General features: G+C 40.5%; 1 protein-coding gene across 14 annotated transcripts in view; it reads left to right on the top strand.

Annotated features, from left to right (window-relative positions):
* The window catches only part of NBEA (neurobeachin), an 834,265-nt gene that overhangs the window by 217,468 nt on the left and 590,481 nt on the right, over positions 1-26,316 (top strand). For all 14 annotated transcript variants that reach the window (XM_034758618.1, XM_034758629.1, XM_034758620.1 and 11 more), the window contains exons 9-10: positions 12,925-13,122; positions 15,830-15,963. In XM_034758618.1, coding sequence (XP_034614509.1) covers positions 12,925-13,122; positions 15,830-15,963 — 332 coding nt within the window. The remainder of the gene's footprint in view (positions 1-12,924; positions 13,123-15,829; positions 15,964-26,316) is intronic.

Below are 26,316 nucleotides of genomic sequence, written 5' to 3'. Positions count from 1 at the left end.
CAAGAGTCCAGGGAAGAGTTTGGAGCCATGGTCGAGGAGGGTAAGAAGGTGGCTCGGACCTCCTTACAGGCCTCCCTGGATATAGCGGACTCGGCCGCAAGGACCCTGGCCACAGGTATCGCTATGCGCAGGACCTCCTGGCTCCAAGTCTCGGGTTTGCCCCCTGAATTACAGCAGACCCTACAGGATTTGCCCTTTGAAGGACAGGGGCTGTTCTCGGAGAAGACGGACTCTCGATTGCAGAGCCTCAAAGACTCCAGGACAATCATGCGCTCCTTGGGGATGCATGTTGCGGGTCCCCAGCGCAGACCATTTAGGCCCCAGCCTCAACGTTTTTACCCCCCTCCACCTCGCCAGAGACAGGACCCTGCCAGAAGGCGAGGGCGAGGTGGTAGGAGAAGATGGGCTGGCCCTCAACCCGGTCAGAACCAAGGGCCACCAAGACCACCTTCAGGTCCTAGACAGAACTTTTGAAGGTGCGGTCGAGGACGGCGCCCCAGTCATCCCCCAGGATCCAGCTCCCTCCTTTCGGGATCGCCTCTCCCACTTCCACCGTGCTTGGTCCCTTATAACTTCGGACCGTTGGGTCCTCCGCACGGTGGAGAGGGGATACGCTATCCAGTTTTCTTCAATCCCCCCCCCCCCTTCCCCGTCCCTCTTCAGGGACCCTTCTCACGAGCAACTTCTTATACAGGAAGTTTCTACGCTCCTGGCCATGGGGGCCATAGAGGAGGTTCCGATAGAGTTAAGGGGCAGGGGATTTTATTCCCGTTACTTCCTGATCCCCAAGTCCAAAGGAGGTCTACGGCCCATCTTGGACTTGCGCGGACTCAACAAATTCGTAGTAAAGTTGAAGTTCCGCATGGTCTCTTTGGGGGCCATTATCCCTTCCCTCGATCCTGGAGACTGGTTCGCCGCCCTCGACATGAAAGACGCATACTTTCACGTTGCAATTTACCCGCCTCACAGACGCTTCCTGCGATTCGTGGTAAACACGGTGCACTACCAATTTGCTGTCCTTCCCTTCGGCCTATCCTCGGCCCCAAGAGTGTTCACGAAATGTATGGCTGTCGTGGCAGCGTACCTTCGTCGGCAAGGGGTACAGGTGTTCCCGTACCTAGACGACTGGCTGGTGCGCGGTCGCACCAAGGAGCAAGTTCAAGCTCACGTCCACAGAATAGTGCACACATTCAACGAGTTGGGCATCCTACTCAACAAGGACAAATCCACTCTAGAACCTACCCAGAGAATAGAATTCATCGGCGCAGTTCTAGACTCCAGACGTGCACAAGCCATCCTGCCAGACAACCGCTTTGGCACCATCACGAACCTCATTCAAGGGCTCAAGGCCTTCCCAACTACCACGGTGAGGTCGTGCCTTACCCTGCTGGGTCACATGGCTTCCTGCACGTACGTAACCAGGCATGCCAGACTTCGGCTTCGCCCGCTTCAAACCTGGGTGTCATCAATATACCGTCCACATCGGGACAGCCTGAACTTGGTGGTCACGGTCCCGAACTCGATCCTGGCCTCCCTCACCTGGTGGCTAGATCACAATGTGGTCTGCGAGGGGATGCCATTTCACGCCCCACAACCCTCTCTGCACCTGGTCACAGACGCGTCATCTCTGGGTTGGGGCGCCCATCTCAACGAACACCATACCCAGGGCCTGTGGACTGCATCCCAGTTAGCCCTGCACATCAATGTTCGGGAACTGATGGCGGTACGCCTGGCGTGCCAGGCATTCCTCAATCTCCTACGTGGCCGCTGTGTGTTGGTTCTCATCGACAACACCACGGCCATGTTTTACATCAACAAACAAGGAGGAGCACGTTCGTCAATTCTATGCCAAGAGGCCATTCGCCTGTGGGACTTCTGCATCGCCCACTCGATCCATCTCACGGCATCGTTCCTCCCTGGAGTCCAGAACACTCTAGCGGACCGACTCAGCAGGTCCTTCCAAACGCACGAGTGGTCTATCCGTCCGGACATCATACATTCCGTCTTCCAGAAGTGGGGGTTTCCCCAGATAGACCTGTTTGCATCCCGAGACAACAGGAAGTGCCACATGTTCTGCTCCCTACAAGGTCGAGCTCCGGGCTCCCTCTCGGATGCGTTTCTCCTTCCCTGGAAAGACCACCTGTTTTATGCCTTCCCTCCGTTTCCTCTGGTCCACAAGGTACTGCTCAAATTGCGCAGAGACCAGGCACAGATAATTCTGGTCGCTCCAGCGTGGCCGAGACAACATTGGTACACCACACTGTTGGAACTCTCGGTTCAGACACCGATCCCGCTTCCATTATGTCCGGATCTCATATCTCAGGACCACGGTCGGCTGCGTCACCCCGACCTGCAATCACTCCACCTCACGGCGTGGCTGCTCCATGGTTCACCCAGGCAGAGCGGCAATGCTCACACTCTGTCCAACAGATCCTGCTGAGCAGTAGGAAACCCTCAACACGGACCACGTACCTGGCCAAGTGGAAACGGTTCTCCTGTTGGTGCGAACAACGAGCCACGTCCCCGTTGCAGGCACCCATTCCTCTCATATTGGAATATCTCCTCTCCCTAAAACAACAAGGGTTGGCGATATCTTCAATTAGAGTTCACCTGGCCGCTATATCGGCCTTTCACCCAGGGGAACTCGCGTCCTCGGTATTCTCTAACCCGATGGTTGTTAGATTCCTCAAGGGCTTAGACCGGACGTACCCGCAACAGCGTCATCCCGTCCCGACGTGGGATCTCAATCTGGTTCTCTCCAAACTCACAGGTCCTCCATTCGAACCACTAGCCACCTGCTCACTTTTGTACCTATCCTGGAAGACAGCCTTCCTCGTAGCCATCACCTCAGCAAGGCGAGTTTCTGAACTCAGGGCGCTTACATCCGAGCCCCCTTATACAGTTTTCCATAAGGATAAAGTGCAGCTTCGCCCACATCCTGCCTTTCTCCCTAAGGTGGTTTCTCCATTTCATATCAACCAGGACATATTTCTCCCGGTCTTTTATCCCAAACCACATGCCACTCGCCAGGATCAACGTTTGCATTCCCTGGATGTACGAAGGGCCCTGGCCTTCTATATTGACCGCACAAAGCACTTTAGAAAGACGACGCAACTCTTCGTTGCAGTGGCCGACCGAATGAAAGGCTCACCGGTCTCCTCACAACGCCTATCCTCCTGGATTACGTCTTGCATCCGGACTTGCTATGACCGGGCAGGTGTCTCAGCACCGCACCTCACCGCTCACTCCACGAGGGCCCAAGCCTCCTCGACTGCTTTCCTGGCACATGTTCCGATACAGGACATTTGTAGAGCGGCGGTTTGGTCATCAGTCCATACGTTTACAGCCCACTATGCACTAGTGCAGCAGTCCAGGGACGATGCTGCATTCGGGTCAGCGGTTTTGCACACAGCAATGTCTCACTCCGACCCCACCACCTAAGTTGGGCTTGGGAGTCACCTAATGGAATGGATATGAGCAAGCACTCGAAGAAGAAAAGACGGTTACTCACCGTTGTAACTGTTGTTCTTCGAGATGTGTTGCTCATATCCATTCCAAACCCGCCCCCCGTCCCCACTGTCGGAGTAGCCGGCAAGAAGGAACTGAGGGGGCGCCGGGTCGGCTGGGGTATATATTCAGCGCCATGAAGGCGCCACTCTAGGGGGCTCCACAGCCGACCCGCCGGTGTTGCTAGGGTAAAATCTTCCGACGATCGTGCACGCGGCGCGCACACACCTAATGGAATGGATATGAGCAACACATCTCGAAGAACAACAGTTACAACGGTGAGTAACCGTCTTTTATTTTAACTATGTTAACAAACAAACTTGCTCTGGCATCAGGGACATGCCTTTTCTTGTGTGAAAATCTACCCAAATTTGGTCGAAAGCCTTTGAAAATCTCAGTTCACGAATGTTCAGTAGAAACTAGCTAGTGTTTGGCATCAAACTGCTACTCTGTGGAATTTCTTCCCTCCCTGTTACATTGGCTTCCAGATGGTTCTGTGATTATCTCTGTATTTCTGTAGGTTTTCCCTGGATGGTGTCCATTGGCTTGCAAGTGCCTCCTGTTCCTTTGGATTACTTGTCCCTTTTGTGTAGTCAACTCATGTGAGCTAGATGACACTGCCCCCTTCATGATTCCTTTAGTCCATTCTTTCTGGTGTCTTTCTAATGGCTGAATCCTCATAGGAGAGCCGGTCTCCACGGCTTGTAGGTTATGACTGAGCTGTTATACTCTGGTTCCTGTTTTTTCTGATTGTTGGCCATCTTCTCTCTGTGGTATCTCCATCTTTCTGGCTGCAACAGGTCTCCCCTCATTGGTATCAGGATTTTGGTCCTTTGTCCTATAGTTGCTGCGCTGGATTGTTTTGGTACCCTTGTGATGGGGTATTCTTGTGTGCCAAAAATGCTAACAACAAGAAACAACCTTGTTTAATAGTCTCTTAGCTGTTTTCACAGCTGATCCTACATTATCATTAATCTGTGTGTACGCTGGGGAGGAGGGGTGGTGGAATTCCTGGAATTTTTCTCTGGGAAATTGGGGTCTGTTGTTGGTGAATACTCTGGAATGCATATTTCACAAAGTGGGCCTTCAGTTTGCCAATCACTGACTTGCTTTTTGTATCAGGCAGGGCATTGACATCCCCAAAAATTTGAATAGTAGTCCACTGTAATCAAGTACTGCTTTCCTTTGAAGGTAAATAAGTTTATTTCCACCTATTCCCATGGTCTGGAGGGCAGCTCATGTGGTAAGTCTCTTTCAGCTGGCAGTTATCACACAACTGGCAGGTGTCATACCTCTCTGTCAAGGACCGGAGTCGTGTATTCTTTCCCAGCCAGTAAACACACACTCGAGCCCATCTAAGACAGCTGTCAATATCCAGGTATGACATTCTTATGTAATGAGGCGGAGAGACAGCTCTGTGTCCTCAAAATGTAATTCCATCCTGCATGCTCAGATTGGTGATACTGGGTATGTATGCCCTGCTCAGGGTGTCATGTACCAGTAATCTTCCTGGACAATATCTGATCTCTATTCTGGTAGTACTTCAGGGCAGGGGCATCTGTTATCTTTTGTTTCAACACGTCAAATGCTTGATTTTGGGGACCAGCCCAGTCCCACTCAACGTTCTGTCTTGTGAGCTGATGTATGGGTTCTGCTGCTGCAACCGGGTGTAGGCAGAACTTGGACAGAAAATTTATCATTCCTATGAAGACCTGTACCCCTTTTCACATCCACTGGAGCCTCTGACTGCATTGATCTTCTTGGGATCTGCTTTCATTCCCCCTTCTGTGAGCAGATGTCCAATCTATGTTATCTCAAGCTGTTTGGGTCACATTTTTTCTGGGTTGGGTTTTATGTTCCTAAACCTGCATCGCTGTAGAAAAGCTTGCAGTTTTCTGTCATGGTCTCCTCCAGATCCAGCTTCTGTATCATTGCTCCCTTCACCTGTAGTGAGGCTACCATCTGCAATTATTTTAATCCCCAGGCAGCTTTTCTAGCAGTTGGGTGAGTCTTTTCCGGAACACTTCTCATTCTGGGGTTATGCACTATGACATCACAGCTATCTGTAGCAAGTCCAAATAGTGTTGCAAAGGTCAGCATGCTGGACGCTTTATCCAAGCTTGTGCTAAAATGTGTTCCTCGCATTAAAATGTAAAGTTTCTGGCTTTGGAAAGTTCTGGCAAGACATTGTCAATTCTGGGCACTGGATAGTGGCATTTTTTCAGTGACTGGTTCAGTGGCTTTGGGTCCGGTGGCTTCTTTACCACCACCATCTTGCTTATCCAGACTGTATTGGCCTCTACAGGTGCTATGATACCCCTACCCGCTTTGCAGATTTTTGAGCTCTTCATGTATTGAATTAAGTAGTTCCACTGTAATTTGTCTTCATGGTAAGCACATGGGTTCCATTGTGGGGTCTACTTCCAATTGCAGCTTTCCTTTGAGGCACTTGTTGCCTTTGAAAACATCCCCATATGCTTTTAAACTTGTCTCCATTGTGCATGGGGCTCCCCTTTTTGCTTTCTTGCACTGCAACTGTAAAATTCTGATGCTGCACCCTGATCAGATCCATGGCTTGCTTGGCTGTATTTCCTGAGAGGAATCTGTGGTGCTTTCCATCCACCACTAAAAACTTCAGTTGGTGGCATCTGATATTTTCTGGTTAGTTAGTATGAGACCACATTTTCCTACAGGCTGCATTATGCTCTTGTACAAATTAGTGGGTCTGCTCTCTTTCATGGGTATGTCTGAATCTAGTTCACCCTGAAGAATCATGTTGCAGGAGGCCCTACTATCCACCTGAAATGGTACAGGGCATTACACTATTAACATTATTGTATGCACTATTAACATTATTGTATGCACGGAGATTGGTAGTATTCCTTGTTGCTTTCTTGTCCTGATAACCTGAACCTGATATGCTCTTGGACTCAGCGAGAGAGTCAGAATGTCATCGCTGCTCTCTGTTATGCCATCCCCCTCTTGTACAACTCTGACTGAATCTTTTGAAGACCTTCCTTTGCTCTTGCACACAATGCTAAAATGGATCGATGTGCCCCATTCCTTGCAATTCTGTCCTAGTGTGGGGTGCTTCTCCTTTGCCCGTTTAGGCTGTCTCCCACAGTAAATGCATCTAACTGTGCATGTGACTGCTGGCTCTCCTTTGCTTTTGTCTCATTGCTTGTACTTCTGGGGGTGTTATGCTTTCTTGGCTTTCATCTTTTCTCTTGAGGCTTCTGCTGCATGCCCCATGTCTAAGCATCAGTCTAATGTGAGATCACCTTCATGGAACAACCACGTCCACAGGTGGTGATCTCAACTCCTGCAGACAATCCTGTCCCAAATCAGGGATTCCATCAAGTCCTCAAAATTATATGTAACGGCCAGTGTGTGTAAGGCTGTAATATGGGAATCAATCCTCTCTCCTTTGCATTGATTTCTAGAGAAAAACCTTTTGCTTCTCAGGGTTTATTTTTCTGCTTTGGGGAGCAGTATGTCCCTCAGACTCCTAGGATTGTTCTGAGGCTTGAAGTAATGTTGAGCTTCAGAGTGCTGCAGACCTCTCTGCCTTACTGCCCAATAAGGTAAAATAAAAATTTTACTTGCCTACTGTTGTCATCCTTCTGCATGGTGAGGTCTACATACAGCTTAAACTCCTCCTTCCACTGGCTTCATCATTGGGCTAGGTTTGTGTCTGCAAAATCCAGGGCTTCAGGGGGCTTCAGACTAAGTTCCATGGCTCATGGTGCCAGGTGCTGCACTTCATAGATCTCATAGCTCTGCCCTGCCACCATGTTTCATTCACACAGAGTGACACTGAATGCAGATTAAGTAGAACTTTATTAAATCCTGTGCATTGCTTTGTCTATGTGGCTGAGTTGCTTCCAGCCTAACTCGCCACATTTCCCAGTTCCACTGATGTCTCATCAATGATGGTCCATCCAGGGAATGTGGGCCCTCTGACTCTAGTTCCAGTGATCATGATATAGGACCAGAACAAACTGTCAGGGCCAGGGGCAGATGGAGTCCGGCTTACAGGGACAGACGCAGAAGGGTTTGGAACCACTAGAGTACACTCCTCTCAGAACCTAGAATGGGATTTAGGATTCCTGAGTGTCAGCATTCCTCTGCTGTCAGCATATACCTGTGAAACCCACTTGCAAATGTGTGCCTTATAGTAGCTGACCCACATAAAGGATAACAGCCCTCTACTGCTATCAGTGACTCTGTTAGCCTAAGTGGCAGAGGTCTGTGCTGTGGATCTAAAGGTTCCACATGATGGAATTTAATTTGTTTTCAGTTTCCTTTTTTAAAAACCTAGGAAATTCCATGCAAAAAACTACATTAGAAGAACTTTAAGATTGCAAAATCATAAGTTAGAAAAGGTCCTAACTCATTCTCTGATCACCATCTGTCCTGTGCACTCAGTGAAGCTTGGGTCCTGTGGAAAAGAATAGCATGTGATCATGCTAAAGACTATGATAATTCAGATGCACGAGGAGGCCAGACTGCACAAAGAACTTTAATTCTGGCTTTTCCTAACTTTAACTGTTTGACTTTGCAATTTTAACACTTTTACTTAGTTGTTGTGGATGTAATATATGAAACTTCTGTGAATCCCTTCTAGTTTTTCAACAGAATTTATAAATAATCCTTTAAATGTTACTTGCAAAGGAAAATATAATGGTGCCCTTTTTGCTGCTTTTGTTTTACAAAATAGGCTCGAATTGTTTTTCGTCCCTGTCTTTTTTCCACTCTAGATATGCTAGTTCTTGACTTTTTTCCACTTTAGATATGCTAGTTCTTGACTGTTTGTGCTGGAGGACTGAAGAGTGGCAGAAGTGCAAATAAATGAGAAGAGGGAGGAATTTCTATTTGGATTGGTTAAAATATTTTTATTTAAACAAGAAACATCTACAGTATTTAACACTAAGTGCTTATGAATGATTGGGAGAAAGGTTCTTTGTGAAATTTTAAAAACCTCCATGCCTTCAATTGAGGGCTCTCAGTACAGTTCTTTAGTTCTCTGCCTAAAACAGAGAACAACATGTGACATTCTATTTCAACAGTACAAAAAAGTTGAATTAAATATTAACCACCCCTCCCCACAATTTCTCAAAATTCGAGCTAAGCAAATCATTGATTTTTGGTTTGGCAGTTGAACTGAAAAATACTGAAAAACAGTTTCAAATCAAAACTGACTTTTTTATCACTGAAACAAAACAAAAAATCATCCCGGTTAAATGATGTGATTTGAGTGTTACGTTTCAGGAAAAAAAATAGACAAATTATTCACTGAATTTGACCCAAATTTGTGAATAGTTTCAGTGTCCTGAAAAATCCAATTTTTTGGCAAATTTACTATTCACCAAAAAAAAATTGCCCAGCTCTACTCATAATCTCTTAAACTCTTCAGACTCTCATCATACATCATTAAAAGTTAGTCAGCACAAACAAATTTCACCCCTTTCCAGTGCAGTATGATCTGGCGCCTCTCCCAAACTGCTATACAAGTATATGCATATTATTTAAATTGCAAATTTACCCTATTCCTGGTGCTTGTCTTCATTAATAAAGAAAACACAAATAAGAGAACCAAGATGAGAAGCAATGAAGCCTGGGGAGAAGGTTGAAGCTACAGCTCTTCTTTTGGGAGACCTCAGCCCACACCCTCCATCCTCTTTTCTCATGGAGCCATTCCCACCTCTTGTTTCCACAAGGATTAATGACTTTTTGGCTTGTGTGAAACAGTAGACCTCATTTAACCTTTTCCGAGCAAGATCAACAGATGCTACAGTGTGGGATATTTTAGGAAGTTACTGCTATCCTATTAAATTTATCTTTTAAAATGTTTGTGTCCTTGTCTATGCTTTTTTTTTTTTTAATTCAGCCCAGATAACGTGAATAGAAACCAACATGAGAGCAGCTCTCTTTGCATATATGGGGAAAGGGCTACACCTTGTGAAGACATGGAAGCTCTCCATGAGCCAACATCACAGATTTATGCCATTTGCTCTAGTGCAATATAAATAGTCAGTGTGTTTTCTGTGTGCATACACAATGAGGAGTCCTTGTGGCACCTTAGAGACTAACAAATGTATTTGGGCATAAGCTTTCCACTTCATCAGATGCATGGAGTGAAAAATACAGAAAGCAGTATAAATATTACAGCACATGAAAAGATGGGAGTTGCCTTACCAAGTGGGACATCAGTGCTACAGTGTCTCTTCCAACATGATACTAATAACAGGGCCGGCTCCAGGTTTTTTGCCTCCCCAAGCAAAAAAAAAAAAAAAGGCCAGAGTGCCGCTCCTTGAAAAGTGCTGCCCCAAGCACATGCTTAGAATGCTGGTGCCTAGAGCTGGCCCTGACTAACAATTAGCAATATAGGTAACAAAGTATTGTTATGTACAAGCATTTATTGTATTTCTTCCCCTACCTTGATGATGATTCCGAGTGTGGATCTGAGTTATGGGAGCTCCAGGTTATGATCATTTCCTTCAGGCAAAAGCTTCCTGTCTGCTGTTGTCAGAAGCCTGACAAAGTGCAAGCGAGATGTCTAACTTGTGTGTGTGTGTGTGGCTTTCAGGCACTGATCTAGAACATTAATTCTCTTTTGAACCAGTGTAAACCAGTAGGCAGCACAGATCTTAAACTTATTAATAAAATGGGTTTGTTTGAACCTAAACCTTTTTGAAATTCAGGGCATTGAATTCTGAATAAAATGTTCATAGAACCTGCTGCAAACAGTAATAGGGAGTGTTCACACTAGATCTAACTAAATTATTCTGGTCTCTGGGTCCAATATAATGAAAAAAGTCCAAATGGGTTGGAAGATCCTAAAATGTTGGACACTCATTCTTTTCCTCTCTACTCATCCTCAATCATTCCTTTTCATTTGTGTTTTTTCTCAGCAGGTAAGTATTTAATTTAAAAACAAAACAAAACTCACCTTTTCAATTAGTAGTATTTTAACAAGGTTATCAGAGGACTTGTTTTAAAATAAGATACTAGCTGTGTGAATACAGGGCTTCTTTCCTTGATCTGTCATTCCTACTTTCGTCTCCCTGGTTGAGCCCTTATTTCTCCTCAAGTATTAAGTCAAATGTTTCTTGTAATTTCAGTTTAAATTGCTTTTGTCTTTCCATTATTCAATGATATAAGATTGAAGTGGTTAGAAGTTTAGATTTCTGGTAAACTTTGAACTGGATAACAAGTTTCCTAATGCTCAGAAACAGTAGATATTAGAGTAATAAGAAGCTACTGAAATTACTTTAAAGAGTTATGTTAAAAATCTATAACCACTTAGTGACAAAAATGGTGTAGAATTTTGCCATTTTTCTGTGTCTAAATCCATCTGATTTAGGCCTCTAAGTACTACCAAAATGTAAAGGTCAAATAATAATATTAAACTGTCTGCCATGCTTATAGCTGCAAAACCTAGAAATTTGGCAAAATATTTTTTTAAAAAATGGGGTTTTGCTCCATGAAAAAAAACTCAAGGGTATGGCTTTTTTTTTTTTTTTTTTTTTTTTCTGTGTAGGAAGAGATTTCATATGGTAAAACATGTCAAAAGCTGGAATGCAAATTTTTTGTGAAATCAACAAAAAGGCAAATGTAGGTTTGCTCAATATGTAAACCACTGCTTTTGACACTGGGGGACGGGCAACAAATAGAATACTTTAATTATCTGTACATTTAAAGAAATTGTCCCATTTTTTTAAAAGACGTACTCCCTTTTTCTCAGGCAGATGTTTGTGAGGTAATATAACTATGCTTATTAACTGATAAGTGAGGTCTAGGTAGCATTATCAGCAAAAATTAGCTGAATTACATGAAGAATAGCTGTATATTTGTAAGAAAATGCAATTTGTGGGGAGGGGGCGAGGAGCCTCCTACAAATTGTCTTTGTTTGCTACTAGCCTGGACATCAGTGGGCTTGAATAGCATGCCACCAGTTCCCTGATCTAATTATTACATACAGCACTGGGTGGGAGTGCTGGTGGGGGTGTAAATGGGAGAAGTTGAGGAGGACAGAAAGTGATAAAAATGTTGCACATTTTATAATGTGGTTGGTTATATGCAGTTTGAGCAATGTGAATTTGATTAGCCTTCAGAACAGATTATTTAATATAAATGATGTTTTTAGAAATCATCATTATATTGAAATTCAAACTTCATTACTTAAATGGTAATTTTTAACAATTTTAGTTCATTTTTATGGATACTGTGTTTTACCACTAGTTGCCTTCCCGCAGCTGTCAAATGATTATAACATGCTAAAGTAGTAAGTCAAGTAAAGCTGACAGCTTGTTGCAGAAGGAAATGAATGTATCTCTTCATGCTTGGTCAGTTTGACAGTGTTGCCAGAAAACATGGTTTTGAATCAAATAAGAATCACAATATATTTAAGAGTAATACAGATTTCCAGTCTTCCCTTAACTTTGAAAATCATTATTCTTGAAAACTGACATTTGGAAAATTGTGTTTTTTGTTTTGTTTTTTTATTGTTGTTGTTGTAAGTAGTTTTTCACATCGGTAGCTCCTGGGAATGTGTTACTGTCTGTTAGTTAATGAAGCATGGGATGCATGCTGTTTTATAAAACCCCTTTCCATTAAATCAAAAAGATATTGGTAGAAGCCATGGGAAGTATGCATGTATAAGCTCTTCCATTAAAATATTTTCTTTGGACTTGGTAAACATGTAATGTAATTGGTAAAAAGTCAAAGAAGCAAGATTAAGAACATATGAAAATCTGTTGAAAACACAAGAACCCATACAGCATGTAAGCAGTTTTTAATATCTTTGGCAATTTTGAATGGTGTCACCGAAAAATGATCTTTGTTTAACATGGATTGCCAGTATAACAAAGTAAGAGTTTAGTTTGGAAAAAAAGATTCGCAAATAAAGAACAAGTAATACAAATAATTTCTAGATCATTACACTTTTATTATCCTGAATAATTGGAAGGTGTATACTGTATTACTGTTAATATTAACAGATTTATATCTGCTTTTTGTGGTACATTTTCTGAAACATAGATTAATTGCAACCTGTTAAAACATTAATGCTGCTGCCTAGAAGAATAAATCGTACCAGATAAATGAACAAAATGACATGCTAATAGTAGCGTGTAGTAAATACTTTGATTTGTTCTTTTAGGTTGAAAAAAATAATTCCCTATCCTATCTCAGTTTTACATTACTAATGGTAATGACATTCAAGATATAAATTTGTGGCTTAAATGTATGAAAACATTTCAAAAACAGCAGAAAATACAAAATATAGTTTAACGATAGATTCTGTATTGCTTGCCTGCCCTTCCTTCCTTATAATACAATAAACAGATCGTGTGACATGCAATTGTTATTATTCATTTAAAACATACACGTTTCAAGTCACTTTTTTTTCCCCAGAGTACTTTCAAATTTAAATCTGAGAGTGATATTCATCTGGCTGAGCACCACAAACAAGTTCTATATGATGGGAAACTTGCAAGTAGCATTGCCTTTACTTACAATGCTAAGGCTACTGATGCTCAACTATGCCTTGAATCCTCACCAAAGGAAAACCCTTCCATTTTTGTACACTCTCCACATGCTCTTATGCTTCAGGTTTGTTTATATTGGTTATTTATTTTCATGTTTTTGTTAATGGAGCTTACAGCAATACAGGCTGCCAAAGTGTGATTGAGGGTCTGTTTCTAATTAGTAGTATTATCTTTTAGTATGTGTAGTCTTTCCTAGATATCCATTAGCCCCTTTGACACCTCATCTGACTGAGACTGTCATTTTCTCCATTTAACCCATGGATTTTCCTTCCTTTAGTACTGGCTAACATTTCTGTATCTTTCCTTCAGCATGAAGGACAGCAAACACTGTCGCTTCTATGGCTATCATCAACTATATAACCTATTAATTGTTTGAGGTGCATTGTTTAACAAGATGTATGTAACTATACTTCTCCAGAAGTATCTCGTGTGTAGGCCAAACTCTGCCAACACAAAAATTCTACAGTCTCGCCCCAATCTACATCTTGTATGATGATATAATATGGTGCTGCCATTGCTGTTTTCATTTAGCATTGCTTTAGTTCTAGATTAACATTTGTTTGTTTTTAAATATGAGTAGCTATCATTCGCACTTAGCTACTTTTTCACTTGTTTTCTTGAGCCAAAATTATTAATGATGCATTAAAGAAATGTGTGTATTACACAATGAACAGTAGTTTGTCAAATTATATGTTGAGGGCTATCAGTTTAATGCTTGCCTTATTTTCCAGCCCAGTCATTTTGAGCGAAATATATAGGTAATGAAACCAAGAAGTTTGAATAGGTCCAGTTTAACATTAAAATTGACCAACTAAAGCATTCTATGGTTAAAGCATTTTTAATAGGGCTGTGGATTAATTGCAGTTAACTCACGCAATTAACTAAAAAAAATTAATCGTGATTAACCGCAGTTTTAATCACACTGTTAAACTATACAATACCAATTTAAATGTATTAAATATTTTTCTACATTTTCAAATATATTGATTTCAATTACAACACAGAATACAAAGTGTGCACTGCTCACTTTATATTATTATTTTTTATTACAAATATTTGTGCTGTAAAATGATAAACAAAAGAAATAGTATTTTTCAATTCACCTGATGCAAGTACTGTAGTGCAATGTCTTTATTGTGAAAGTGTAATTTACAAATGTAGATTTTTTTTGTTACATCACTACACTCAAAAACAAAACAATGTAAAACTTTAGACCCTACAAGTCCACTCAGTCTTACTTCTCATTCAGTCAATCGCTAAGACAAACATATTTGTTTACATTTATGGGCGATAATGCTGCCCTCTTCTTATTTACAATGTCACCTGAAAGCGAAAACAGGCGTTCGCATGGAACTTTTGTAGCCGGCATTGCAAGGTATTTACGTGCCAAATATGCCAACATTCATATGCCCTTTCGGCCACCATTACAGAGGACATGCTTCCATGCATATGACACTTGTTTAAAAAAAATGCATTAATTCAATTTGTGACCCAGTTCTCCCCCAAGGAGTTCAATGTTCCCTGCTCTGTTTTACCCACATTCTGACATATCTTTCATGTTATAGCAGTCTCAGATGATGATTCAGCACATATTGTTCATTTTAAGAATACTTTCACTGCAGATTTGACAAAATGCAAAGAAGGTACCGATGTGAGATTTCTAAAGATAGCTACTGCACTTGACCCAAGGTTTAAGAAACTGAAGTGCCTTCCAAAATCTGAGCAGGACGAGGTGTGGAGCATACTGTCAGATGTCTTAAAAGAGCAACACTCCAATGGGGAAACTACAGAACCCGAACCACCAAAAACGGAAAATCAACCTGCTGCTGGTGGCATCTGACTCAGATGATGAAAATGAACATGCGTTGGTCTGCACTGCTTTGGATTGTTTTTAAGCAGAACACATCATCAACATGGACACATCCTCTGGAATGGTGGTTGAAGCATGAAGGGACATATGGATCTTTAGTGCATCTGGCATGTAAATATCTTGACACTGGCTACAACAGTGCCATGTGAACACCTGTTCTCATTTTCAAGTGACATTGTGAACAAGAAGTGAGCAGCATTATCTCCTGCAAATGTAAACAAACTTGTTTCTCTGAACGATTGGCTGAACAAGAAATAGGACTGAGTAGGCTCTAAAGTTTTACAGTGTTTTATTTTTGAATGCAGTTTTTTTGTACATAATTCTACATTTGTAAGTTCAGCTTTCATGACAGAGATTGCACTACAGTACTTGTATGAGGTGAATTGAAATACTATCTTTTGTTTTTTACAGCGCACATATTTGTAATAAAAATATAAAGTGAGCACTGTACACTATGTATTCTGTGTTGTGATTAATATCAATATATATGAAAATATAGAAAACATCCAAAATATTTAAATTAATAGTATTATAATATTGTTTAATAGTGCGATTTAATTGTGCTTAATTTTTTTTAACTGCTTTACAGCCCTAATTTTTTAATAACACCTTTTGTGGCAAAATGGCCACAGGAACCTTACAGTATGTGTTACTTGTATAGACTTTGTGTGAAACATAACTTTGTGGTGTTTGTTTACATATTTGGATGGCTTTAAGTTATGAAAAGATATTATCTTTATAGCATTTAGATTAAATTGACAGAAAATAAAAAGCACAGTAAATCATTTGTCTTTGAGGCGCCATTGGTAACTAGTTTTTAAATATTAGACATTTATGGTAAAATGTGATAATGGCAAATACAAACTAACACTGAGAAACTTTTTTTTGATTTTTAATATAGGATGTGAAAGCTATAGTAACCCACTCAATTCACAGTGCAATTCATTCGATTGGAGGGATTCAGGTTCTTTTTCCTCTCTTTGCCCAGTTAGACAATCGACAACTAAATGACAGTCAAATGGAAACAACTGTCTGGTAAGCTTATTTCAAGCAATTTACATAAAGTATGCTAGCAACATTTTTCTTTCTCTTGTGGTAATTTGGTTAATATAAATGCAGTGACTTATGTGCGCTCTTCTTTCTGTTTCTAGCATTAAAATATTAACTTTTTAAATGGCATTTACCACTGACTTTTATTTTTCCTGGAAGTGCTCCACCCTTGCCATGCCCCTGCTCTGCCTCTTCCTCCAAGGCCCCACCCTCGCTCCGCCTCTTCCCATCCCCACTCCAACCCCTCCCCCGAGGCCCCTGGCACTAGCTGCTTTCCACCCACCCCCAGCTGCCAAACAGCTGTGACTGGTGGGTGCTGAGCACCCACTATTTTTTTCCCATGGGTGTGAGAGTCCCAGAGCATAGAGTCTGCACCTAAGGCATTTACCATGGTACTGTATAATATCGTGCTGAAGAATGCTTTTAAACTAAAGGAAATTCCATAGGAAAATGAAACTAGTGTAGTGCACTAAACATGGAGTTCAATCTACCAGGGGTGCATGTACAAAATATATATAGTTTGTTAATACCGTAGATCTTGCTTAATTAAAATTCTCCTTTAGTTGGCCTACTATCCCAAATTAACAAAGGACATGGCTCTGGTGAATAAATCTGCTGGAGAAGACTGCACATGCTGTATCAGGATAGAGAGGACGACCCTGGTCTATTAGCCATAAGCACAGCTCTGAGTTATCCAGAATGATGGCTGTGGCTCAGTGCATATCATTAGTGTTGAAGGGCTTGAGCTGTTAGTCAGACAGCACAGATATGACAGTGTACTTTGAGAATTGCCTCTATGTTTCCCCATGTGTAAGATATGTACAATGGGGATGCTGATATTCAAGAATCTTCTAGAAAACAATGTCTTGCTGGGTGGGTAGGAGCACTCCCCCTCATGGATTTGAATGTTTAGAGTCTGCGCAAGGGCTATGCAACTCAAACCGCTTTCCAGGGCTAATCGTATAGGGGCCTTCTTCCCCTGCCCGGAACATTGGCCAGATGTTTTTTTAATCAACTCTTTTGTGTATTTTATTGTAATTAATAGCTGTGAATATTTTCTAGTCATTTTAGATAGTTCTTTGGGAAGTGTATAAATTGTAAAATTTTCTGCTCTGTTGTGTTTTTAATTCTTAGACACAGAAAATGCACTTCAGGATTAGAATAAATGGGAAATCAGACTTTCAGTTATTTGTAAGTTCAGTGGTATTTTTGAAAGAGTGGTTAACTGAAGAACGGTTAAACTAGTGTTAAAGTAACACCAAACTTTTGACAGACTGTGGAAAATCTTAAATTTTGTGTTCATTTCAGTTGTAAGATAAATTTTCTATATTTCATTCTGTTTTTAGCAGCAAGTCCAGTGTGGTGATGTAGTGGCAAATTGTATGCTCCCTTTATGGTGACTTAAGCACCTTTCACTTGAATTGGGTACTGAAATAGAAATGATTTCCAAAAACAGTATTGAAAATTCCTATATTCAATGTGTATATTTTCCAGTACATAGATATAAATTAATCACTGGATTTTCCCTGAAATAACTATACTCTGTTTGTACCACAGTGACATTGATTTGCCCCCTGCCTCTGCGCTAATCCCTCCATGTTTTACCCAGATAGAGTAGTTGTATACTTCTGTAGGTGGGATACTCACTTATTGCTAACATAGATTTAATTGTGCTTTGCACATGGTGAATTTTACTTTGCAGTTTGTAAATACAGAAATGAAAAAATGCTTGGTTTGAAGTAACTGAAGGGAGTATTTATTTATCTGTGAACTTAATAGCATAGAAATAAACAAAATGACCCATTCTAGTTTTAGGAAGCTTTAGATATGACAAAACCTACTTTATATTCAATTTATTAAACTTATTTTGTAGACAGTAAAATAATAAATTGTCCTGACTCTTCTGTTTGAAGCACTTAAGTGAGATTATAAATGTGAGTTTTAGAAAACCCTCTTTCACTCTGTGGTTTCCCTAGTGAAAACACTAAATCCGATTTTAGATGCATATGGCTGTTTATGGAGTTAGTGTAACTTTGACGAGAAAGACATTTGCTCTACTTGAATCAGGCAATACGTTCCTTTTTTAAGATATTGACGTTCTTATGGAATCAGATTATTATTTAATTTCTAATCAGAATCTGGAACCTATCACGCTAAACACTAAGCAAACATACTGTACCAAGATGCAGTCACTGTTCTGAAGAGCAAATAAAAAAAAAAAAGACTCAAACAGATGACAGATGGGGGAAAGAGATGTAACAAAAATGATCGAGCTGGTGATTGTTACACATTATATTTTTATTTTACTTTTTTATAGGATAGAGGATTATGGCAGGATAGGGGAATTAAAATAAACAAGGATGTAGGAAAATGAAAGAAGGGGAGAAGGGACATTGAGGAGCATGGAAAAGTCAGATGGGGAAAGGCACTAGAGAGGGAAGGATGTGGAGGCATAGACATTAGGGAGACTAAGGCTTGTTGTGTGGCAGGATTTTCTAATGTTTAGCTTCTTGTGTATTTCACCTTTTACCTAGTTGCTACTTTTTCAAAATTTTATAATTGATTTTCCCCTAATTCAAATTTTTAATTTTTACCTATTTTCTGTTTAAACATAAATGTAATCATTACCTTGTCTGTCCTATGTAAATTTATAAAGAGAGATTATTACAATATGTTTAACAAAATAGCATTCTTTCAAACAAAACAGTTAAGCCCCATCTTCGTAAAAAGCAATTAGGCCAGAACATAACGTGTATTATCTCCCTGAAGAAAGTAAGTCCAAATCACTTTTGATGTCACCAAACCTTTTGCTTTGTAAAGACCAGCTACAATTGCTTTCACCTCTCTCTCTTTCTCTCTCTTGCGGGGGGCGGAGGGGAGGGCAAATTGGGTGACTCTTTTGTAAGTGGGCCCTGATGTCTCTTGCCTTGTGTGTAGCTGGGAGGCCTCAAGGAGGGCTGATGCTCCAAAACAAATATTGTAGGCTTCCAACCTTTTTTCCCTTTTATTTTCTCAAAGAATAAGAATCAAAATCTGTTTAATAAATTCAAGTCCTTTTTCTAAATTTAAAGGGCTTTGTAAAGATTTATGGTCCCAACAAGGTTCCTACATTAAATTTTATTCTCTTTGATATACTGATACCTTAATTTCCCCAAAAATGATAGATTTAGTATGAATAAAATGTTTAATTACTGTGCTGGGCAAGCCTACCTCAGCAACCCAATGGCCTGCTGATATTCTTGTTCAGTTTGTTATTGTCCCATAGCTCTGTCTTATTTGTTCCAGTCTTGTGAGCGGGCCAAGTAATGATATATACAACAATTTTGCTGTCTAAACACTGTAGAGATTCTTGTACTTATCTGCTCAGAGAAGACAGCAGCAGAACAATGTGAACTGCAGTCTACACTAAACTCAGTTGTTGGTCTAATTTTAGACCATCCATCATTCAGTGTCTTTTTCAGAAGGGGGAACTTGAATGCTAACAATTTCTTCTTTTCCTCTTGCTTCTCAGAGATAGTAGTTATAGCAGAACATTCTGCAGTTTGTCAGAGATATTTATCTACCAGCAAGAGAGGTATTATGCTACATATTTTGTGGTACAGCTGTAGATCCTTTTGATAATATATATTGGGATTATAATATTGGAGGATTAACATTGTTCAGCAATGCTCTTATATATGTGTCACTGCTGGTATTAATTCAGGTGTACTTCTCATCATTGACATTAATATTGAATTTGACAATGTATGAAGTGTAATCTTCTATGCTAACTCAATTCCTGTGCAAATCATAGGTGACAAATTCTAATTCAGATGATTTTTCTGGTTGTGCTGATAATGATTCAGTACATCTGGAGAAAAATCCTGAAAGAAGTAGGAGGATTTAAATTGTTTGGTAGACTAGATTATGGTTAAAGCATTTAAAGGCAAAATAAGACTTGGACCCAATCTTTCATACACTTATTCTAGAAATGGCAGTCCAGGATTGCAGACTACAGACTTTAGACAGAAGAAATCAAGAAGAATCAGAAAAATATCACATATGTGGGAAGTAAATAAAATAACTAGAGTTGTTAAAGTTTTCTAAATACTGATTTTAGACAATGCAGAGATGAATTTGTTGCAAAAAAAAAATTAAAATTCATCCCCTTTTTAAACACCTATAGTAATAGCATTCTTCTGTATTTTTAGCTCAGTCAGTCCAAATTGAAATGATGTTGTCTGCCTCTTGAGAGAGAGGTATGAGTGAAAAAAAATGACAGCCTTGCATCCATGTTTCTGTTCTTTCTTTATCTCCACCTCTAAATAGTTTACAGTGTCTGCCCTGCCTTCGTCAATCAAATATCTTGCAGTATCAGTGATTTTTCTAGACTTTTTGTGTTTGTTTTTTCTTTGTTCCTGTCTTTGCAGTTTGCAGTTATACCTCATGTATTGGATAGCTTTAGGAGCACGGGAAGAACAAAATGGGGAGGGGTGAAGATAGGAAATGTCATTTGTGTCTCAAACTTTTACCATAGGTTTCTTTCTTTTAATCTGCTAGTCTACAGCAACACTGTTAAGAGAATGTTCTGATCTGGGTTTTGGAAATTTTTTCTATCACTAATATGTCCCACTCATTGACATGGTCACGTAAATAATAAGAGAGACACACCGCAATATGATTAAATATGGAGACCGGAACTTTATTTAAAACTATTACCTTTCCTGGGGTAACAACCCCAAGCTACCTGTTCCATTGCAGTTCTCCACTGGCTCTAATGGCCCCAGGCACTACAAACCTGTGGGTGGATATGAAGGCCATGCTCCCTCTACACCTTCAAGCCTAGCCAGGGACCCAGATTGGAAGTCAGTCTGGTCCCATCCCACTTCTCTAATGCTGGAGATAGGAGACATGAAAGGAGGGGAGTTGCATGCTGCATGAGACATCTAATACCTCAGTACTGTCCTAAGAACCAATGTATGTCCAAGCAGCTCACTGAGTTACAGGGACCTCAAATCAGACCTTTCTAATGTACCAACCAACCTGCCAACATCACGACAGTTGTAATATAACCCCCAAAACAGACATGCTGGACAGACAGTAAAAACCCATTTAGCAGTTCACCAGTTTTGCTATATGGGAAAAGTCCCTTTCAGACCTCAAAACTGGGGATCAGCCTAGCCTTTGGCATTGAAGGAGATCCAGCAACCAGATTATGGGTGAGAAGGGTGGGGCTGAAACATAATGCCCTAAATGGCTACTTGCCAGGCAGTGGATAGTAACAATTTCCCTTCCACTCCATCTCCTGCAAGGAGGAGCTAATCACTTTGGGTCCATTACCAGTCCCACAGTCAATGGCAGCAGTGGTGGGAGGTCAGGCTTTGATGGCTGGATCCAGAATGTGATACCCTTCTCCCTAGCCTGAAGCACAAGGAAAGGGGAAGAGGATGGGAAGGGAAAGAGGAAGAAGCATTCTCCTTCCCTCCCTTCCTCCACACACATTGAAGGCAAGTGGAAGGGGGACAGGGAACTTAGAAAAGCAGAGGGAGCATATGGAGACTAACCTAGCTAGTGGGGGGGAGGGATAGCTCAGTGGTTTGAGCATTGGCCTACTAAACCCAGGGTTGTGAGTTCAATCCTTGAGGAGGCCACTTAGGGATCTGGGGCAAAATCAGTACTTGGTCCTGCTAATGAAGGCAGGGGGCTGGACTCGATGACCTTTCAAGGTCCCTTCCAGTTCTAGGAGATGGGATATCTCCATTAATTTATTTATAGTTGCTCCTGGTTAAGATCTTATCTGAACACATGCACAGCCCAGAATGTCTCCACTGCTCCATCATTGAGTAATAATAGGAAGCATTGGGGCCCTTCCTATTTTATAACTAACATGTTTTAGAAGGCATGATTAAATCTGAACAAGTCTATTTAATTTGCTGAACAAAGGGATGCTTCCAGATATGCACAGCAGGATGACTTCAGCTTTAGAGTCCTAACACAATTCTATTTTGCACTCTGTAAGTAGGTAATTTTCCCAACCTGCACTACAAACACAATCAACACAGTAAGTAAGGTCCAAACAAGGCCTCTTCATGTGTTTGATCTTATTAACGAAGAAATGAACAATAAGGTAATGAAGATCAGCTTAAACCTTCTCCCTCTGGCATGATTACTTCTAAAGTGAAGCAGATTAAGTGGTGAGTCACCTACTTCAGTGAGTCAGCAAACTCATTTAACCCTTTCCCAACAGGATTAACTCTTGTTGAAAAAGTGAGATGCTACAGACTTTTACCAGTTTGTTACCTTCTTTATAATTATCCCCAAAACACATTTGTCAGTGGATTGGAAAAGTTAACTCCAGGTAGTTCAGTTTTGACAAAGAAATTTACTAAACACAGCTTTTAGGTGTAGGTCTATATATATGTTTCCTTTATATTAATTTTCTCTCTTTATGTCTAGCAAATACTAGTGAATGTTAACAACTTTTGATACAATAGATCAATTGGTGCTTTTGTTTCCTCTTTGGGAATTATGAAATGTGAATGGGATCAGTTTTTAATGAATCCTCTCCAAAGTTAACCAGATACAGAATGTTGCAGTTTTCCATCCTTTCACATCTCCTGCTCAATGTACATGTCATACTGTTAGTGGAGATTGTGAGACCTTTGCAACAGCACTTCCTTCCTTCCGTTTCCATCAAACCTCACTTCTAAAATTTTCTTACATCCAACTGCCTAAATAATGTACAGTTCCAGGGGACAGTTAGCTAGCTTTAAATTTATGGAGGAAATGCTGGTGGGCAGGGGAAAAATAGAAGAATTTAGGCACAGCATGACTCTTCTCTCTATTAGGGATATTTTCTATTTTGAATCAATGGCTCACCCTCTCAAGCTGTTATAGAATCAATTTCCATAGAGTCTCAGAAAGCAAATGTGGCCAAAGTTTCTTTTACCATCTTTGGTTGATTTGTAGACTTAGAACTCTCCTTCACTAATACAGACCATGCCATGTTTATCCATTGCTTCATTATCTCTGCAATGTGTTGTTGTTGTTGTTATATTACAAACTCCCTCTCTACTTCCTGTGACAAAGTTCCTCCTCTATCTTGGTGGGTCCTGCGCTTATTGGCAGATTTTCTTGCCTCAGAGATTCACCATGTGGGTTGGGGAACAGCCCAGAGACCTTTCCCTCTTGAAGAACCCACAGTCCAGGTCAATTGGGAGGTTTGGGGGGAACCCGGGCCCGCCCTCTACTCCGGGTTCCAGCCCAGGGCCCTGTGGACTGCAGCTGTCTATAATGCCTCCTGTAACAGCTGCATGACAGCTACAACTCCCTGGGCTACTTCCCCATGGCCTCCTCCAAACACCTTCCTTATTCTCACCACAGGACCTTCCTCCTGGTGTCTGATAACGCTTGTGCTCCTCAGTCCTCCAGCAGCACACCCTCTCACTCTCAGCTCCTTGCACCTCTTGCTCCCAGCTCCTCACACTCGCACCACAAACTGAAGTGAACTCCTTTTAAAACCCAGGTGCCCTGATTAGCCTGCCTTAATTGATTCTAGCAGCTGCTTCTTAATTGGTTCCAGGTGTCCTGCCTGCCTTAACTGGTTCTAGCAGGTTCCTGATTACTCTAGTGCAGCCCCTGCTCTGGTCACTCAGGGAACAGAAAACTACTCATCCAGTGACCAGTATATTTGCCCTCTACCAGACTCCTGTACCCCACTGGTCTGGATCTGTCACATTCCCTCCCTTCCCCGATTTCTATTGAAGCATTTGTTGTTTGATATGGATAAATGATACGTCTGTTAGGTGATCTGGTCTGTAAGGGACATGGTGATATTTCAGCCCATTTAGGAGCATGTTCTCCAGTTAATCAAATTTTTTGGATCCATAAAGCAATAATAAATTGCTCTCAAAGGGGGAAAACATTCATTTTAGAGTTTGTTAAAGAAAGTTGCCTATTTTTCATTGATTCACCCAGTATAGACCATATAGCTGGGATCTTCAAATGTTACAAATAAATTGTCTTTATACTTGAAAATGTTTCGGGGTCTGAATACGCAACTTGAAGGAACTATATAAGCAGCTATTTTGATTACGAGCAAAAGTTATTGCTTTTTTTGTTTTGTTTTTTTTTAAGAATGAGGATTATCACATTCTGGAATTATGAAACCCATTATCCAAAATTTGTTTTTTTTTTTATGATTGTAAGCTGTAAAACTATCATCCTTCTGTTTAAGGGGTGGCATTGCTAAGTAGCTTTTTAGTAACATTTCAACAGAAGATGATTTACACAAAATAGGGATTCATATTAAATCATGTTTCTGAATGAAGTAAATCAGTTTATAGAGAAGTTAGATAATTAATGTACTGACTTTATAATGCATATGACAAAACAAATTATGTTGTGCCTAAATTATATAGGAAAAATAGCCAGCAAGTGCAAATATAAAGGATATCTTTGTCTCCCTCTTGAGTCCATAAGTTATTCCCATAGCACATATATTTTCTGATAAATATCTCCACCTTTCTGATTAAAAGCTTTCTTACCCTTCCAAGAGTACACTCATTGGTACATTTGTGAAAAATTTGTAGTAGATTATTCACATAACCAGTACCAGGTATTTATCATGATAAAGTACATATAATCTTCCAGAGACTGTTATCTCCATTACTTGCTAATTCTAGAATAAGAGGTGTAGCATCATTCATTGAAAAGTAAAAAGCAACAGAGGGTCCTGTGGCACCTTTAAGACTAACGGAAGTATTGGGAGATGCAACTGAAGAAGTGAGGTTCTTACCCACGAAAGCTTATGCTCCCAATACTTCCGTTAGTCTTAAAGGTGCCACAGGACCCTCTGTTGCTTTTTACAGATTCAGATTAACGCGGCTACCCCTGTAATCATTGAAAAGTGTGGCAATTTCCTGCTGAAAAGTATTGCTGGAAACATATTCTGATGTCCTGAGATCAACACATTTTTCATCAGAAAACACAGTATCTGTTTTCTTCTGTATTAGTTTACATGCATACTTGCCATTGTGTATATCGTATATTTTAGCTGTTGTGCAGGCAACCTGATGTGTTCTAGGTGGGATGTGGTATAGAGGTGATGTAGGAATGGGCTGAAGTATCCTTTATATTTGCCTTTGTATCTAGGAGAGTTGGAAATAGGCAAGAATGGAGAGAAATTTTGTATGGCAGTGCACAGAATTTTGCAAGTTTAATGTGAGCCCTGCAGCAATCCGATGCATTTTAGTTACTGGTAAGTTTGTTAAATTCTGTTTGAAAAATGTTCATCTTGGAAGATGGGCTTCTAAACAATATTACTTCCATTATGTCAACAGTAACCATTTTTAAAGCTTCTTTTTGGCTTCATGGTTCTGCTGATAAAATAAATGTTATACTTTAAAGTCTCCAGCTATAGCTCATTTGCTAACATTTTGAATGGCCGACTTAATACAATTAACTGTTAGTTTGACTAGCTCTAGAAATATACAGTATTAAAAACTAGGGCCCTAATCCTCTGAGATTATATCTTCTCAAACAAGACTCTTCAAATTCAGTGTCAGAGAGAGTGATTACTTCTAGTACTATTTATGCTTGGTTGGGAAGTCAGTCTCAATAAATGTTAAAGTGAAACTTACAGGGGTGGGGGTTGAAAGGAAGTAACTTTCAAATTTGTGTAATGGTTAGATCCTTCAGGTAGGCAGATAACTTTCCATAGTATAAAACATACATGTTAGATAATGTACAGTGTATAAAAGAGGAGAGGCCTGTCTCTGTCCTCTTTTCTTTAATTAATATTTTGTACAGGAGCTGTTATTTAATGTAGTCTGTCCCTTTCCCAAGCCAATGACTGAAACGTGTATGCAAGACTTCCTCAACAAACTCAGGCCAAGCATGTAATTTTTCTGTCCTTTCCTTTAATCATTTCATTTCTATGCTATATGTGCAATGGCAGTTTAAAAACAAATATTTGTGAAGTGACTTTACAGATCTTTCTTATATCATTTGACATGTTAGACGCCCCTTAATAGCTCTGTGTTCCGTTTAGTAATATACATAAACCATTTTTTCTCTAGTTATGTTTAACTGGCTAAATGTAGTCAATTCTGTTGTCTTATACAGAATTTGCCCCAAACTTCTTGATGGTTACATCTTTAGGTGAATGTGAGATGGCTCTATTTAACTTCTAATTTCTCTGGTACTTGTAATTTTAATTATTTTAGGTTTGCAGCGGCCCATTAACATGTTCTCTCTCAAAGCTTTGATTTATACTCTACATGGTACTAATGGCTTTTCCCCATAAAATACCATATTTGTTTATTGTGGTGTTGGTTGTCGTATATATTTATATTACAG

Source organism: Trachemys scripta, chromosome 1, assembly GCF_013100865.1.
Source record: "Trachemys scripta elegans isolate TJP31775 chromosome 1, CAS_Tse_1.0, whole genome shotgun sequence".
In the NCBI taxonomy this organism is placed as follows: Eukaryota; Metazoa; Chordata; order Testudines; family Emydidae; genus Trachemys; species Trachemys scripta.
This window is presented reverse-complemented; position numbering and strand designations above follow the sequence as displayed.